The 13,693-nt window shown below is 48.5% G+C and overlaps 2 protein-coding genes across 2 annotated transcripts; both read right to left on the bottom strand.

Annotated features, from left to right (window-relative positions):
- Nucleotides 1-348: 348 nt before the first annotated feature.
- Nucleotides 349-1,840, bottom strand: EI90DRAFT_3114319 (putative succinyl-CoA synthetase alpha chain, gdp-forming; the record flags this gene model as incomplete). Its single annotated transcript, XM_039062659.1, has 8 exons — nucleotides 349-375; nucleotides 435-700; nucleotides 755-916; nucleotides 975-1,101; nucleotides 1,158-1,297; nucleotides 1,374-1,533; nucleotides 1,614-1,729; nucleotides 1,801-1,840. 8 exons carry the CDS (start codon nucleotides 1,838-1,840, stop codon nucleotides 349-351), a joined length of 1,038 nt encoding a protein of 345 aa, XP_038923651.1.
- Nucleotides 1,841-12,953: 11,113 nt separating this feature from the next.
- EI90DRAFT_3114317 (uncharacterized protein) lies at nucleotides 12,954-13,592 on the bottom strand (the record flags this gene model as incomplete). The annotated part of the gene is made up of 1 exon (XM_039062658.1): nucleotides 12,954-13,592. The coding sequence occupies one exon, from the start codon at nucleotides 13,590-13,592 to the stop codon at nucleotides 12,954-12,956; it is 639 nt and encodes a 212-aa protein (XP_038923650.1).
- Between the last annotated feature and the right edge of the window lie 101 nt (nucleotides 13,593-13,693).

Below are 13,693 nucleotides of genomic sequence, written 5' to 3'. Positions count from 1 at the left end.
GTAACGGGGCTTATGATTAACTTGGCCTCTATGCTGGCTACACTGCTTCGGAACTTGAGATCGACGGCAGCTACTGTGGGATGGGCTTCTGTACAGCGTAACAGCACGTTTTAGGAGGTATGAACATAATTAATAGACGGCTGCATGTAATACATTTCTGCTAGCACGTGTGGATGATGGGAGGGTGACCTTGCAAGCAAGGTAACAAGCAAGGTAATTGTACGTCAGCAGCTGGAAGCGGATTGAGGTTCAGTCAAAATGTCGTCTGTCCCTGGTATCAAAGCCAGTGACATTGAGGTTGCAGCAGAGTCCTAGTACATTGATGTCTATCGGTGGCTACTGCAGCTACTATGCAAGCCCAGCCGCCTGCATTTCCTGTGAATATCGCAAAGGTTACTAGAAGAGCAAACGAATCACCGTGGGCTAGAACACACCTGGAGCAATAGCGACCCAATCTTTGCCGGACTGTCGCTGACGACAACACCGGCTTTCCGGAGAGCAGCAACTTTATCACTGGCAGCACCCTTTCCACCCGAAATGATGGCACCTGCGTGACCCATGCGACGCCCAGGGGGGGCAGTAATGCCCGCGATGAAACCGACAACGGGCTTGGGTTTTGATCGTGTCTTGTTATATTTCTCCAGATACTCTGCTGCCTCTTCCTCCATAGATCCACCAATTTCACCAATGACAACAATCCCTATTGAGATTGAGACTTCAATCAGGGTAGATGGAATGAATAGAGTGAGTTTACCTTCCGTCTTCGGGTCGTCGAGGAAGACTTTGAGAACATCAACATGTTGAGTGCCAGGAAATGGGTCACCGCCGATGCCAACGCAGAGAGACTGGCCAAGTCCCACAAGAGTAGTCTGGTTGACAGCTTCGTAGGTCAGTGTACCGGAGCGCGACACAATACCTAAATATACGCGGGACTAAAGCCGATACAAATTTCTGGGACGTGACCAGAAACTAACCGATGCTCCCCGGTCTATGGATGTGTCCAGGTTGTATGCCCATCTTGCATCCTTCGGGATTAATGACACCTGGGCAGTTCGGACCCACGAGGCGTGATTTGGACTGACTCTTAAGCGCGTTGATGACCTGGATGTGGGTGTCAACGTTGTGAGTCCCAAGAGTAAAAAGGAAATGTTACGCACTCGGACTTCATCTTGCTGGGGGATACCCTCAGTGATACAAACTATGAGACCAATCTCGTTTTCAATGGCTTCAATGATAGCATCAGCGGCGTGAGGTGGCGGAACATATAAGACGGAGGCATCGGGCTTTGTTTCTCGTACTGCCTGCGTTCATACCCATTCACGTTCCATGAGAGCCAAGCAAGGATTAGGAAAACATTTCGAAAAATCGCTGACTGTCAGAGAAGTCGGCATATGCGCAGGACATAGGTGACCGGACCTCTTTGACACTCCCGAATACGGGCAGCCCAAGATGGGTCTGCCCAGCTTTCTTAGGAGAGACACCCCCAACCATTTTAGTCCTAAATTCCAAAGCCTGCTGGACGTGGAAAGTTGCCTGTGACATTGATGGGAGGAAACGGAGCAAAACAGTACAGGGTCAGTCCGTTCCATCCGCTAAACATCACCGATGCTTACAGTCTTTCCAGTAAAGCCTTGACATAACACTTTGGTGTCTTTGTGGACAAGGAGGTTCCGAATGGTATCCTCATAGTTGTTGCGTGACACGGAACTGGAGAAAGCTCGACGAGCCACTTGTACGTGGCAATTTTTGAAATCACATTGAGAGCCCGAAACGTGGTAAGAAGAGAAACCCCTGACGTACCAGGAACCTTGGACGCCGCAACGATGCTTTGACGCAGCATGTTAGGCAGAAAGAGCGTGAGAGTCCTCAATGCTGGATCACCTGACTGCTTGCCGCAATAATTTCACCCGCGAGTATCCTCGCGCTTCGCGGGACTCTGCACTGCTTACGTATTTCCTTTCGGTTACCCGGTATATTGCGAGACAGCGATGTAAACTTTTTTATTTGAACAAGAGATCAGTTTCAACCAGACTCGTACCCAGCCGTCTCCGCTACGTGGACGCGCAAAATCTCGACTAAGTTGTTGTATTAGAATTCAGTTGTAAAGTCACGTTCAAGAACAAAAAGTGTATTACAATACAGAAGTCACATGCGACGGACATAAACACAAGTCCGATCACCTACTCCGGAAACCAACTCGCGACACTTTGCTCCGACGACTGGTGCAAAATGGCAGTGGCAGTACCACTCGGCAATTGCCGAGTTCGACACGACAGAAAGAGATTGCGGACACGTGAAGTTCCCACGAAAACATAAGTCGCACAATGGATCTTTTGGTGTTAACCCATGCGGTCTTGTACCCAACCCAACCCATAGCGCTTGGAGAGCACTTTGAGGGCTTTGAAATTAACACCTGGGCATGGGCGGAAAATCAACCCTTATATATTACTTTGATCCTAAAATACAGTTCATGCTCAGTAGTATAGGTGGCACAGCGTGAGTTGACAATATAACCTTTTTGGCTGTGTATGTTCGATTCTCACTTGGTACAACTTTTTTGTGTTCTCCTGTGGAATAGTTGTAAAATTTGTGCACACTAAAGAGCAAGGAATGAGAAAAAACAAAGTTTTACCAGCTGAGAATCAAACATATGCAGCCAAAAAAGGTTATATCGTCAACTCACGCTGTGCCACCTATACTACTGAGCATGAACTGTATTTTAGGATCAAAGTAATATATAAGGGTTGATTTTCCGCCCATGCCCAGGTGTTAATTTCAAAGCCCTCAAGGTGCTCTCCAAGCGCTATGGGTTGGGTTGGGTACAAGACCACATGGGTTAACACCAAAAGATCCATTGTGTGACTTATGTTTTCATGGGAACTTCACGTGTCCGCAATCTCTTTCTGTCGTGTCGAACTCGGCAATTGCCGAGTGGTGCTGCCACTGCCATTTTGCACCAGTTGTCAGAGTGAAGTGTTGCGAGTTGGTTTCCGGAGTAGGTGATCGGACTTGTGTTTATGTCCGTCGCATGTGACTTCTGTATTGTAATACACTTTTTGTTCTTGAATGTGACTTTACAACTGAATTCTAATACAACAACTTAGTTGAGATTTTGCGCGTCCACGTAGCGGAGACGGCTGGGTACGAGTCTGAGTTTCAACATACAAGAATATGAAGTCAAAAAAAAAAAGTTGCCCCAGTGTTCGAAAGGAGTGAACTTGTGCGTGGGCGAAGGCGCAACGGATAGCGTGGCGACGGCCCCGACAAGATGTCGAAGCCTCTTGATCCATTAAATTTAAAGTATTTGAAGTATGATCGGGATGAATTTTTTGAATGATGCAAGTCTCATTGGTGGCAAGACATTGCATGTCCTCTTTGGATTGACTGCATGTGGTGTGAAGATGCCGAGTGCCAAAAAAAATGAAGAATTGGCATAATTTTGGTGAGAGAGAGAAGAAAGGGGAAAGGAGGAACAGGGAGTGATAGCAGGGGAAGCGGAGTAAGGCAGTGCAGCATGGGATGCAGCGCAGAGTCAGGTGGGGTGTGCCCTGACAGTAAATGAGTGAACATAATAAAAGGTATACTGACCTCAGTCTCATGGTTGTGAACGCAATGAGAACTGAGGGCATCAGCGAAGTAAACATCGAGCTTTTAAGCATCAATTACTCAAATGTAACAGGAGTGAGAGTTATTACAAATAAAGGAAAGTGAAGCGACCAACAGGTCGGAAAAAGGAAGATAAATGCTAAATAAACATGGAATGATAAGACAGTAGAGACCGACTAGAAATAATTATAACATCAATCATCAGGCATCTCACCAAGATAATGTAGGTTGGGTATCCTTGCACTAAAGCGTCAAACCAACCGTTGCTGTCTTACAACAGTTACATGTGACTCAGGGTTCAGGGCTATTTGTAAGGCCGGTTGGGGTGCCAGCCTTGGTGACTCCTCAATCCTCAGGCTGTTGAGAACATAGACTGTATGGAGCTAGTATTCAACAGGGGGGAGGAGAAGAGCAAAGCTCCTTTTCCCGACCCCAGACACTATATATGTACATACAGGTGTTATACATTGTTTTGTGCGAAGTTTATTAATGAATAAAGAATCGCTTTGCACACATCATCCCATCCTGGTCCATCCCTTACACTATTGTGCTGACAAAATTGCTGCAAATGATAACGTTCAACCCTCCCCATGCCTTTTTGTGCTCATTTCATCTGGATAGTTGTGCCTTTGTATCAATTCCAGAATGCCCAAGATTCATGCAAATTACGTCTGCTACACCATCAAAAACTCATCAATAATCAAGTATTCCTTGCCCCACCAAAATTATGCCAATTCTTCAATTTTTTTGGCACTCAGCATCTTCACACCACATGCAGTCAATCCAAAGAGGACATGCAATGTCTTGCCACCAATGAGACTTGCATCATTCAAAAAATTCATCCCGATCATACTTCAAATACTTCACTCCTTTCGAACACTGGGGCAACTTTTTTTTTTTGACTTCATATTCTTGTATGTTGAAACTCAGACTCATACCCAGCCGTCTCCACTACGTGGACGCGCAAAATCTCAACTAAGTTGTTGTATTAGAATTCAGTTGTAAAGTCACATTCAAGAACAAAAAGTGTATTACAATACAGAAGTCACATGTGTTGTCGAAGCCTCTTGATTTGAAGCGAGCCGGTAGATACAAAACCCCCCCCAAAAAAAGGAGGTGATGGGGCAGGTGGAGGGTAACGATGAAGACAGACAGAGAGTAGCAGCAAGAAGCGCCAACAAAAGAGAAGAAGTCAAGTTACAAGAAACAAGGCATGAGCCGAAAAATGAAAGACACCGTAAACATCCGGGATCCAACTTGCAAAGGGTAACCAAGGCTAACTGCCTTATCCAATGCAAGACCGAATATTCAACACCAACCAACCACCCTAACCAGAACTAATAAGAGAATTAGTCAGAAAAATACGTCAGAGTCATAGAAAAAGGAAATAAACTCCAGTGTGTGTGGACGCAAGAGGAGGTAAAAGACTGTAGAACAACAGCGTGCAGCAGATGCGAGAGGTGGTGGCTGAGAAGCCAAAGCGTACTGCGGACGCAGAAGAGAAGGCACGGAGGCCGAAGCGTACAGCAGACGCATGTAAAGAGAAAGAAAATCCACCGACGTACCGATCAAGCAGCAGAGTATCAGAAACATGGACACAATTGCATACCAGACAACTGAGAAAAACTGAACATCGTGGATGAACAGTCTAAAGGCATAAAGCAATGAATATTGCGTACAGACGAGGACTTGACCTAGCAAGGGGGCACAGCGGATACCCAGAAGAAAACTGAGGTGCTGAGGCCGGCACACACAAGTCATATTTAATCTCGTGCCTCCATTAAATTTAAAGTATTTGAAGTATGTATGATCGGGATGAATTTTTTGAATGATGCAAGTCTCATTGGTGGCAAGACATTGCATGTCCTCTTTGGATTGACTGCATGTGGTGTGAAGATGCCGAGTGCCAAAAAAATTGAAGAATTGGCATAATTTTGGTGGGGCAAGGAATACTTGATTATTGATGAGTTTTTGATGGTGTAGCAGACGTAATTTGCATGAATCTTGGGCATTCTGGAATTGATACAAAGGCACAACTATCCAGATGAAATGAGCACAAAAAGGCATGGGGAGGGTTGAACGTTATCATTTGCGGCAATTTTGTCAGCACAATAGTGTAAGGGATGGACCGGGATGGGATGATGTGTGCAAAGCGATTCTTTATTCATTAATAAACTTCGCACAAAACAATGTATAACACCTGTATGTACATATATAGTGTCTGGGGTCGGGAAAAGGAGCTTTGCTCTTCTCCTCCCCCCTGTTGAATACTAGCTCCATACAGTCTATGTTCTCGACAGCCTGAGGATTGAGGAGTCACCAAGGCTGGCACCCCAACCGGCCTTACAAATAGCCCTGAACCCTGAGTCACATGTAACTGTTGTAAGACAGCAACGGTTGGTTTGACGCTTTAGTGCAAGGATACCCAACCTACATTATCTTGGTGAGATGCCTGATGATTGATGTTATATTTATTTCTAGTCGGTCTCTACTGTCTTATCATTCCATGTTTATTTAGCATTTATCTTCCTTTTTCCGACCTGTTGGTCGCTTCACTTTCCTTTATTTGTAATAACTCTCACTCCTGTTACATTTGAGTAATTGATGCTTAAAAGCTCGATGTTTACTTCGCTGATGCCCTCAGTTCTCATTGCGTTCACAACCATGAGACTGAGGTCAGTATACCTTTTATTATGTTCACTCATTTACTGTCAGGGCACACCCCACCTGACTCTGCGCTGCATCCCATGCTGCACTGCCTTACTCCGCTTCCCCTGCTATCACTCCCTGTTCCTCCTTTCCCCTTTCTTCTCTCTCTCTCTATTTCTGTTCCATGGTCAACTTTCCCTTTTCTCTATGTACCACTACTGTTAGAGACCGGAGCGAGATGAAGGAGTTGTCAGCGACTCAGACCAGGAGTGCTGTGCCAAGTTACACGTCTGTGCCCTAATTTACTTACTGGCAACGAGAACTAAAGGGGGATCAACTCTAGTTGATTTTATCACTGGAGTGTAACCTATCTACAAGTTTAAGTATATATAGTTACATAGAGGCAGGCCCATGAATGGTGGGACCAAGTGGAGTGGAGCTAATGGAGTTAAACATTAGCCGACTGAATATTACCGACAAGTCGGGTTATGGAGTTAGTGGAATGGCAGGCGATAACCCAGAAACGGAAAGGAGGGATAGGCCTGAAGGTGGACTTGCAGGGCAAGCAAGTGAATTGCCCAGCAGGGGCGGGAGTGCACTAGCGGATGTCAGAGCTGTCCGGAAGCCTTCAGGGCTCCATACTTAGGGAGGCATAGGTAATATATTGAAAAGAGGGGGTGGTGACCATTGAGGGAGGCGGAGGTGATTGTGGAATATGGGGGCTCTGAGGTTAGTGAAGAAGGAGTGGGGGTAATCCAGAAGGACTGGAGGTAGTGGAAGATGATGGCTGTGGATGGATATGACAGTATCCCCTTCTTAGGCCTGAACCCTTGAAGGCCCAGAATTAGTAAGGTGAGGGGAGCTGTACTTACAGAAAAAAAAAACGAAAATGGAAATGAGGAGTGGAGAGAAAGGAGAGATGGGAGAGGGGTCGAGGTTCCTAAGGAGCTTCAGGACCAGGCTTGTCTGGGTACTGAGAGTGGAAAGCTTTGATGAGGTCGGAGGTGTGATCGAGTTCGCCAGCAAGGAGCCATTGTGTCTCCTCGTCGATCCCTTCATAGCCTAGCCACTTGACCAGGTAGAGCAACTTGTTGCATCTACGTCGGTCAATCTTGGAGTTGAGTATCTCTTCGATCTCGAACTCCATTTCGCCTTTGATTTCTATTGGAGGTGGAGGTGGCTGGTGGTGGTTCGGAATGATGTTTGGGACAGAGGGTTCGATCTGCGAGACATGGAACACTGGGTGAATGGCTTGCATGTTTTCCAGCAGGTGGAGGGTGAGGGAGTGGGTTCCAATGTGGGCAATGATCTCGAATGGGCCGAGGTTTTTCTTGGAAGGTTGGGTGGAACGGAAATACTTGGCCTTTACATAGACCGAAGTTCCTACCTTGAAAGCTGGGGCAGGACTCCGACAGGAGTCTGCCGGGCCCTGGTAACAGATCTGAGCATGATGCATTTCCTCACGAAGGAAGTGGTGGAGGGAGTCGAGATCTACTGAGTACTCTTGGGCACGTACTGATGTTAGGTCTCGCTCCGGGTGAATGGTAATGTTCAGATGGTAGCCTTTGTTGGCGAAGAATGGAGAGACGCCTGTGGTGGCATTTGGAGCATTGTTGTATGCGAACCTTGCGAGAGGTAGGAGTTCGGACCAATTGTCCTGCTGGTAGTTACTATAGATACGCAGGTACTGCTTGAGCATCTGGTTCATCTGTTTGGTCTGTCCGTCTCCTTCTGGATGATAACTGGAGGTGAAGTGGAGGTGGATGTTGAGGGCCTTACCAAGTGAATGGAAAAAGTGAGAAACAAACTCCGGACCCCTGTCGGAGGTGACGTGGGAAGGAACTCCATGCTTAGAGAACACATGGAGGAGGAATAGCTTGGCCAGTTCTGGAGAGGTGATGGTATCGTGGGTAGGAATGAAAATGCACTGTTTGGACAGGCGGTCCATGATGACCAAGATGGAAGTGAATCTGGAAGAGGAGGGTAGCTGTTTGATGAAGTCCATTGAGACGGAGTTCCAAGGACGTTCGGGGATGGGGAGTTGTTTGAGTAAGCTGTAAGGCTTGTGATGGGGAACTTTGGCACGGGCACAAGAAGTACAGGAGGACACATAGCTCTTGATGAAGTTATGGATGCCCGGCCAGGTATAATCATGACGGACTAGATCCAGAGTCCAGTTTTGGCCAAAGTGTCCGGAGAGCTGGTGGTCGTGTTTGTCTCGCAAAACACAGAGACGAAGATTATTGGAATCTGGAATGTAAATGCAGTTGTCCAGCCTTAACAGGCCTTTGGCATCAACAGACCAGCAGGAATTAGGGAGGTTGGGGGAAGCGAGATGAGAAGAGATTGTGGTATTGGAGGAGAGGGAGGCTAGAATGTCTCGATGGAGAGCCTCTGTGTCAACGAGTACGGCTGCCTGGATTACTGTGGCAGCTAGGAACGTGGCTCATAAGGATGCAGTGAGCTGCTCCGAAAGTGAAGACCGCTCAGAAGTTCTGTGGATTGATGCGAGCATAGTCCATATCCCCTTCTTTGGGATAGACGTCCCAGCATCTAGTCAACGCATCTGGTTTCACTCCGAGTCTTCCAGGACAAAATTGGACAGTCATGTGGAACTGGGAGAGGAACTCTGACCAGCAGGCTTGCCGCTGGGCCAAGAGTTTGGTGGTAGAGAAATACTCGAGGTTCTTGTGGTCGGTGATGACGTTGATTGGGGTTCCTGAACCTTCAAGGTAGTGACGCTGTCACGGGGATTTGCCAGTGTACCATAAATGAGCCAAATCCCGCGATTCTACTACCCTCAGCAAGCACCTCACATGTAGCCTATATCCCCTCACACTCCTTACACACTTTCCTATTTTTCCTTATTTTTCTGATTCCATTTCCGGTGTCTAGAGCCCGATGTTTCCACTTCCTTATCGTCATGTGATGCTCTTTCCTTATTTGTTTTATCGGACTCTTCCGTGACACTGTACAGTTTGGTAGAGAGTATCAGCACCAGACTCTACTGGACCAATATACCCCACTTCAGACCTGACTTGTAGTGAGATCTTTATCCCCCCCTCTTTCCTGTCGCGAGTCTAGGCGATAGACCCGTTACAACGCCACGATCGGAACACATTGTGAATGGCGAGCAGTTCCTTATCATGGGTGTTGTAATTGAGCTCCGGTGCCGAGAGTGTTCTGGAGCGGAAAGCGATGGGGTGAATCTCTCCGTCATTGCAACGGATGGACAGGATTCCGGAGATTGCATAATCGGAGGTGTCGGTTTCTACAATGAGAGGGGCATTGAAAGCAGGGAGAATGGCTGAAGAGGCTGCAGGGGCACAAGACCTCTGAACCTGAGCAGACCACCCTCACACACACACACAGGTAACGAAAGGGGAGGAGCGAAACCGCAGCGTTGACAGACTCACTGGTGGACCTTCCTACTACTAGGTCCGGAAACTCAAACTTCCGTGAAAAACCAACTAAACCAACTGGTGGACCTTCCCTAGGGCCAAGCAAGGCGTCCTGCCTTCTCAACGAAACCTAACTGAACTGATTCACACGCTCCCAGATGCGGTACTGTTGGACTGGCACTAAAGCGGGGAAGTGTCACGGCCATGCATTCCGGCCCGTTAGCTGCCCGTCCCGATGCCGCCCGAGCCCGTTACCGCTATGCGAGTGTGAGCGCGAGCCCCGACCTCAGCCCTATCCTCCCTGAGGACCCCCTGCTCACTCCCCCACTTGCCCCTAGGCTCCCCTACACTTGGCCGACTCCCCCACAGCCACACCGACCTCCCTGCCCTGAGTCCGCCTCTGGTACCGACCTAGCGTGACTCCGCGACATCGCCTACTCCGCTATGATATCATCGCCGCTATCGCGGCCCTACACCCCTTCGTTTATTTATCTGTTATTGTTTGTTTTGACCCTCGGTCATTGCCGGCCGCGGTGCGGCCAACCCCGCTCTTTGTTCCTATTTGCTTCCGGACCCTTCGGCCTTCGGCCCGGGTCCGCTTCTATTCATTCCACCTTCATATATATATCCTGTATACTACATTATAGTACCTTAGCTCTAATATCGACTTGACCACGACCCCAAGCCCTGACCCCAACAAGGCAGCCCCAGTAAGTTCGAAATGAGGGCCAAGAGACAACTAGGGGGCACAGCACTCCCTTTAGAGTTGCTGAGGCCAAATGCCCTACCCTCGGGCCTTGTCTGAGGCATCGCGGCCATCGCGGCCCTTAGCGGTCCGCATCAGCGACCTTCGGTGCCCGACCCCGGATCAGTATCTAACAGGAAGGAGGAGAAGATCTCTTATCATACTAAATACATGTTTGTATATAACCAAAGCTAATGTCCGAGCAATCCGACGGTGTTAGGGATGGACAGAAATGGACAGAACAACATAGAACAAAGAAAACAACAGAAAACATGATAAATATATGGGTGCGGCCACACAATCGATAGAATTCGACGATCTCCACAACGGCTGCACCAAATCACCCGGTGCTGGACTTGTTCGACTCGTCTTGACGGTAGCTTTCTAACGATATAAAATGCGTCTGGATCGGAGAAGACCTGGGGGAGATATGGTGAAAATATTATAGAAGCGGCCCGATATGGAAACTAAGTGGCCATAACCTGGTCCGGAAAAATATCAAAAAATACAGAGATGATGGGGGAAGTGCAATGGGCTGGGGGATTGTGTGTCGGGTCCCAGGTAGCATCTGTAGACCGTTATATGGTGGTGTTTGGGTACTACCGGCTCATCCCTCCCACATACAGGCCTAGCTCTTAATTGTGGTCCCTCACAATTTACCCAAAAACATCCAATGCACATCTCCATCGCTCCAAGAAAGTCGCAGTCCAACATAAAAACAAAGAATTATCCACTTGAAACCATCCAGAAAATTTCCGCACTCCATACTCTCGGTCCCTCAAATCAAATTTGGCTCCTTCATCTCCACTGACTCCATGCCATCATGCACAACAGCAGCAATGACAACCACGGTGAAACCCTCGTCAAAACCACTCCCCAGTTGCTTGGCTGAGGCTTGACCACCACTCTCGGCTCTAATTCCCAACTCCACTCAACTCCCAGACCAAAACCACGCCAATAATCCGTCCTGTGCACATCATCTCCGATGTGGAACGCTGTCTTGTCCACACATTCTGTCTCTCTGGGATCACTAAGCCATGCATCAGGGCTGCGCCACTCGTTTGGCAGATCTTTTGTTGTCAGGGGACGACTCCCGGGTCCCCATGACCCTCCCCTATGGTCCACAGCCTCTGGTCTGGCCAGCCCTATCCAGGGCACAATCCTACTGTGGGTAAGAAGATGGTATCAAAGAAGGGCAAGTATATACACTTGCCTACTGTGGGTAAGAAGATGAGAAGGAAGCTAACTTCTCATCTTCCCACAGTGGCCACAATATCAGCAAAACTTCCGGGGATACCCGGAAGTCACATGAAGGGATAGGGACCGGGCCTGGAGCATGCGGCGCGCGGAGCGTGTGCGCATGCAGGAAGCGCAGCGGGTGGATGCGGGTCCGGATGCGGGTCCGGGTCCGGGCTAGTCAGGGTGTGTGCCCTGACATTCGTCCACTGTACTTGACCCACTCCGTGACTAGTACTCGCTTGCCCTGCACCGACCTTCTCATCTGAAGTAAGATCTGGGCCAGGAGGCCTGAACTCTTTGAACTCAAACTCATTTCCGTCACTATTCTCGGACTCCATGTAAAGACTGCTCCACGCACTAGGAGGGTCTTTAGACTGGGCCACTGCCTGTTCTTCACTACCATTCACCCATGTCTCACTAATTCTGCCACACAAAACTTGACCAAGCTCAAGGCCAGGAGGCCTAAGCTCTTTAAACTCTTGCTCTCACCCTGCTTGTTCAGAACTGCTGTCAAAGACAATGCCATCATACTTGGGAATGCCATGCAAAACATTGTCAGGAGTCCACAAGTCACTCGGGATCTCTGATCTCTGATCCCTCAATCCCTCACATGTGACCACCCGAAATGTTTGACTTGTCCCATGACCTCCGCTATTTTCATTTCTGACCTCGTCATCAACCATCTGATTCAAACATCCACTAGGACTGAAGCTAGGAGGCTTCTCAACCATGGTAAAGCAGGGGCCAGGAGGCCTAAAGTGAACATCCTGCTCACTACATCCTGAACTATCTGAGCACTCTACGCGCTTTTTGACTATGCTAGAGTGAGGGCTGGGAGGCCTAAGCTCTTTCAACTCGATCTCTCATACTATCGACTTGTCAGGGCACACACCCTGACTAGCCCGGACCCGGACCCGGACCTGCATGTGCGCTCCGCCCCGCATGCTCCGCGCGCTGCATGCTCCGGGCCCGGTTCCCACTCTTCATGTGACTTCCGGGTATCCCCGGAAGTTTTCGCCATATTGGGCCACTGTGGGAAAGTGAGAAGTTAACCTTCTTCTCACTTTCTTACCCACAGTAGTTGTGCCTTGAGACTAGGCTGTTACAGATTAGGCTGTGGGCTATAGAGAGAGGGGTCATGGGGACCCGGGGTCCGTCCCCTGACATGACTCCATCTCGACAATCTTTTCAGGTAAACTATCTGGCATGGAAGACTCAATCGCATCGAACTCATGCAATTGGTACATGTCTGATGTCATCACCACCAATGAACTCCCATCGCTGGTGTCATAGACCATCATTCCAAGTAAAACTCATCCTGAGGTGCCAATGTAGTCATCATGAAATGCACTTGACTCAGCATCGATCTCAAACGGTATGTCACAATTTCCTTCAGGTAGCCTGTTCTGGCTATCCTGAACTTCATCTAGATCCATCGCATCATCAATCAAACCAGCAGGAAACTCCAGCGCAGGAACAATCACGCTCTTGAAGTCTCCAAATCCATGTCCACTGGCCAGTGACTCCGTGTCACACCACTCTTGAACACAATCAATGCCACTCTGTGTCTCGTCAATAGCTTTACTCGCATGACCTCCTGGATTGACAATCAATGTCTGACCACCATCGATACTCAAGTCCACACTTGGAATACCAACATCCTCTCTGGTCTCTGAGTCGAACCCCAGCTCAGCACACATCACACATAAACTACGACGAAGGCCTGGAGGCCTGAGCCCTTTAACCTGGGGCTCTCGCGCTCGGTTGCACTCAATCGTCGCGGTAAGTCTCCCTTCACTGCCTGGTTCCAAAATACTCGGTAATACTCGATCTGCTGACGTGATCTCAGCATCTACATTGCCACAGATGGAGGATCTGTCCATCCATTCCGTCGTACTAGGTGGATCACCCTGATCTGAGGTATCTTTGGGCCGATCGCCACTGCCCTTCATCAGCAAACCTGGTATGGACCTCTCAGAGCTCTCAGAGCTCTGTGAGCAAATTGAGTCTTTTGCTGTGCACCCTCTACACATAGAGTCAAGAAAATGAAATA

Source organism: Cantharellus anzutake (genome assembly GCF_015039405.1).
Source record: "Cantharellus anzutake strain C23 chromosome Unknown EI90scaffold_1, whole genome shotgun sequence".
Classification (NCBI taxonomy): Eukaryota; Fungi; Basidiomycota; class Agaricomycetes; order Cantharellales; family Hydnaceae; genus Cantharellus; species Cantharellus anzutake.
This window is presented reverse-complemented; position numbering and strand designations above follow the sequence as displayed.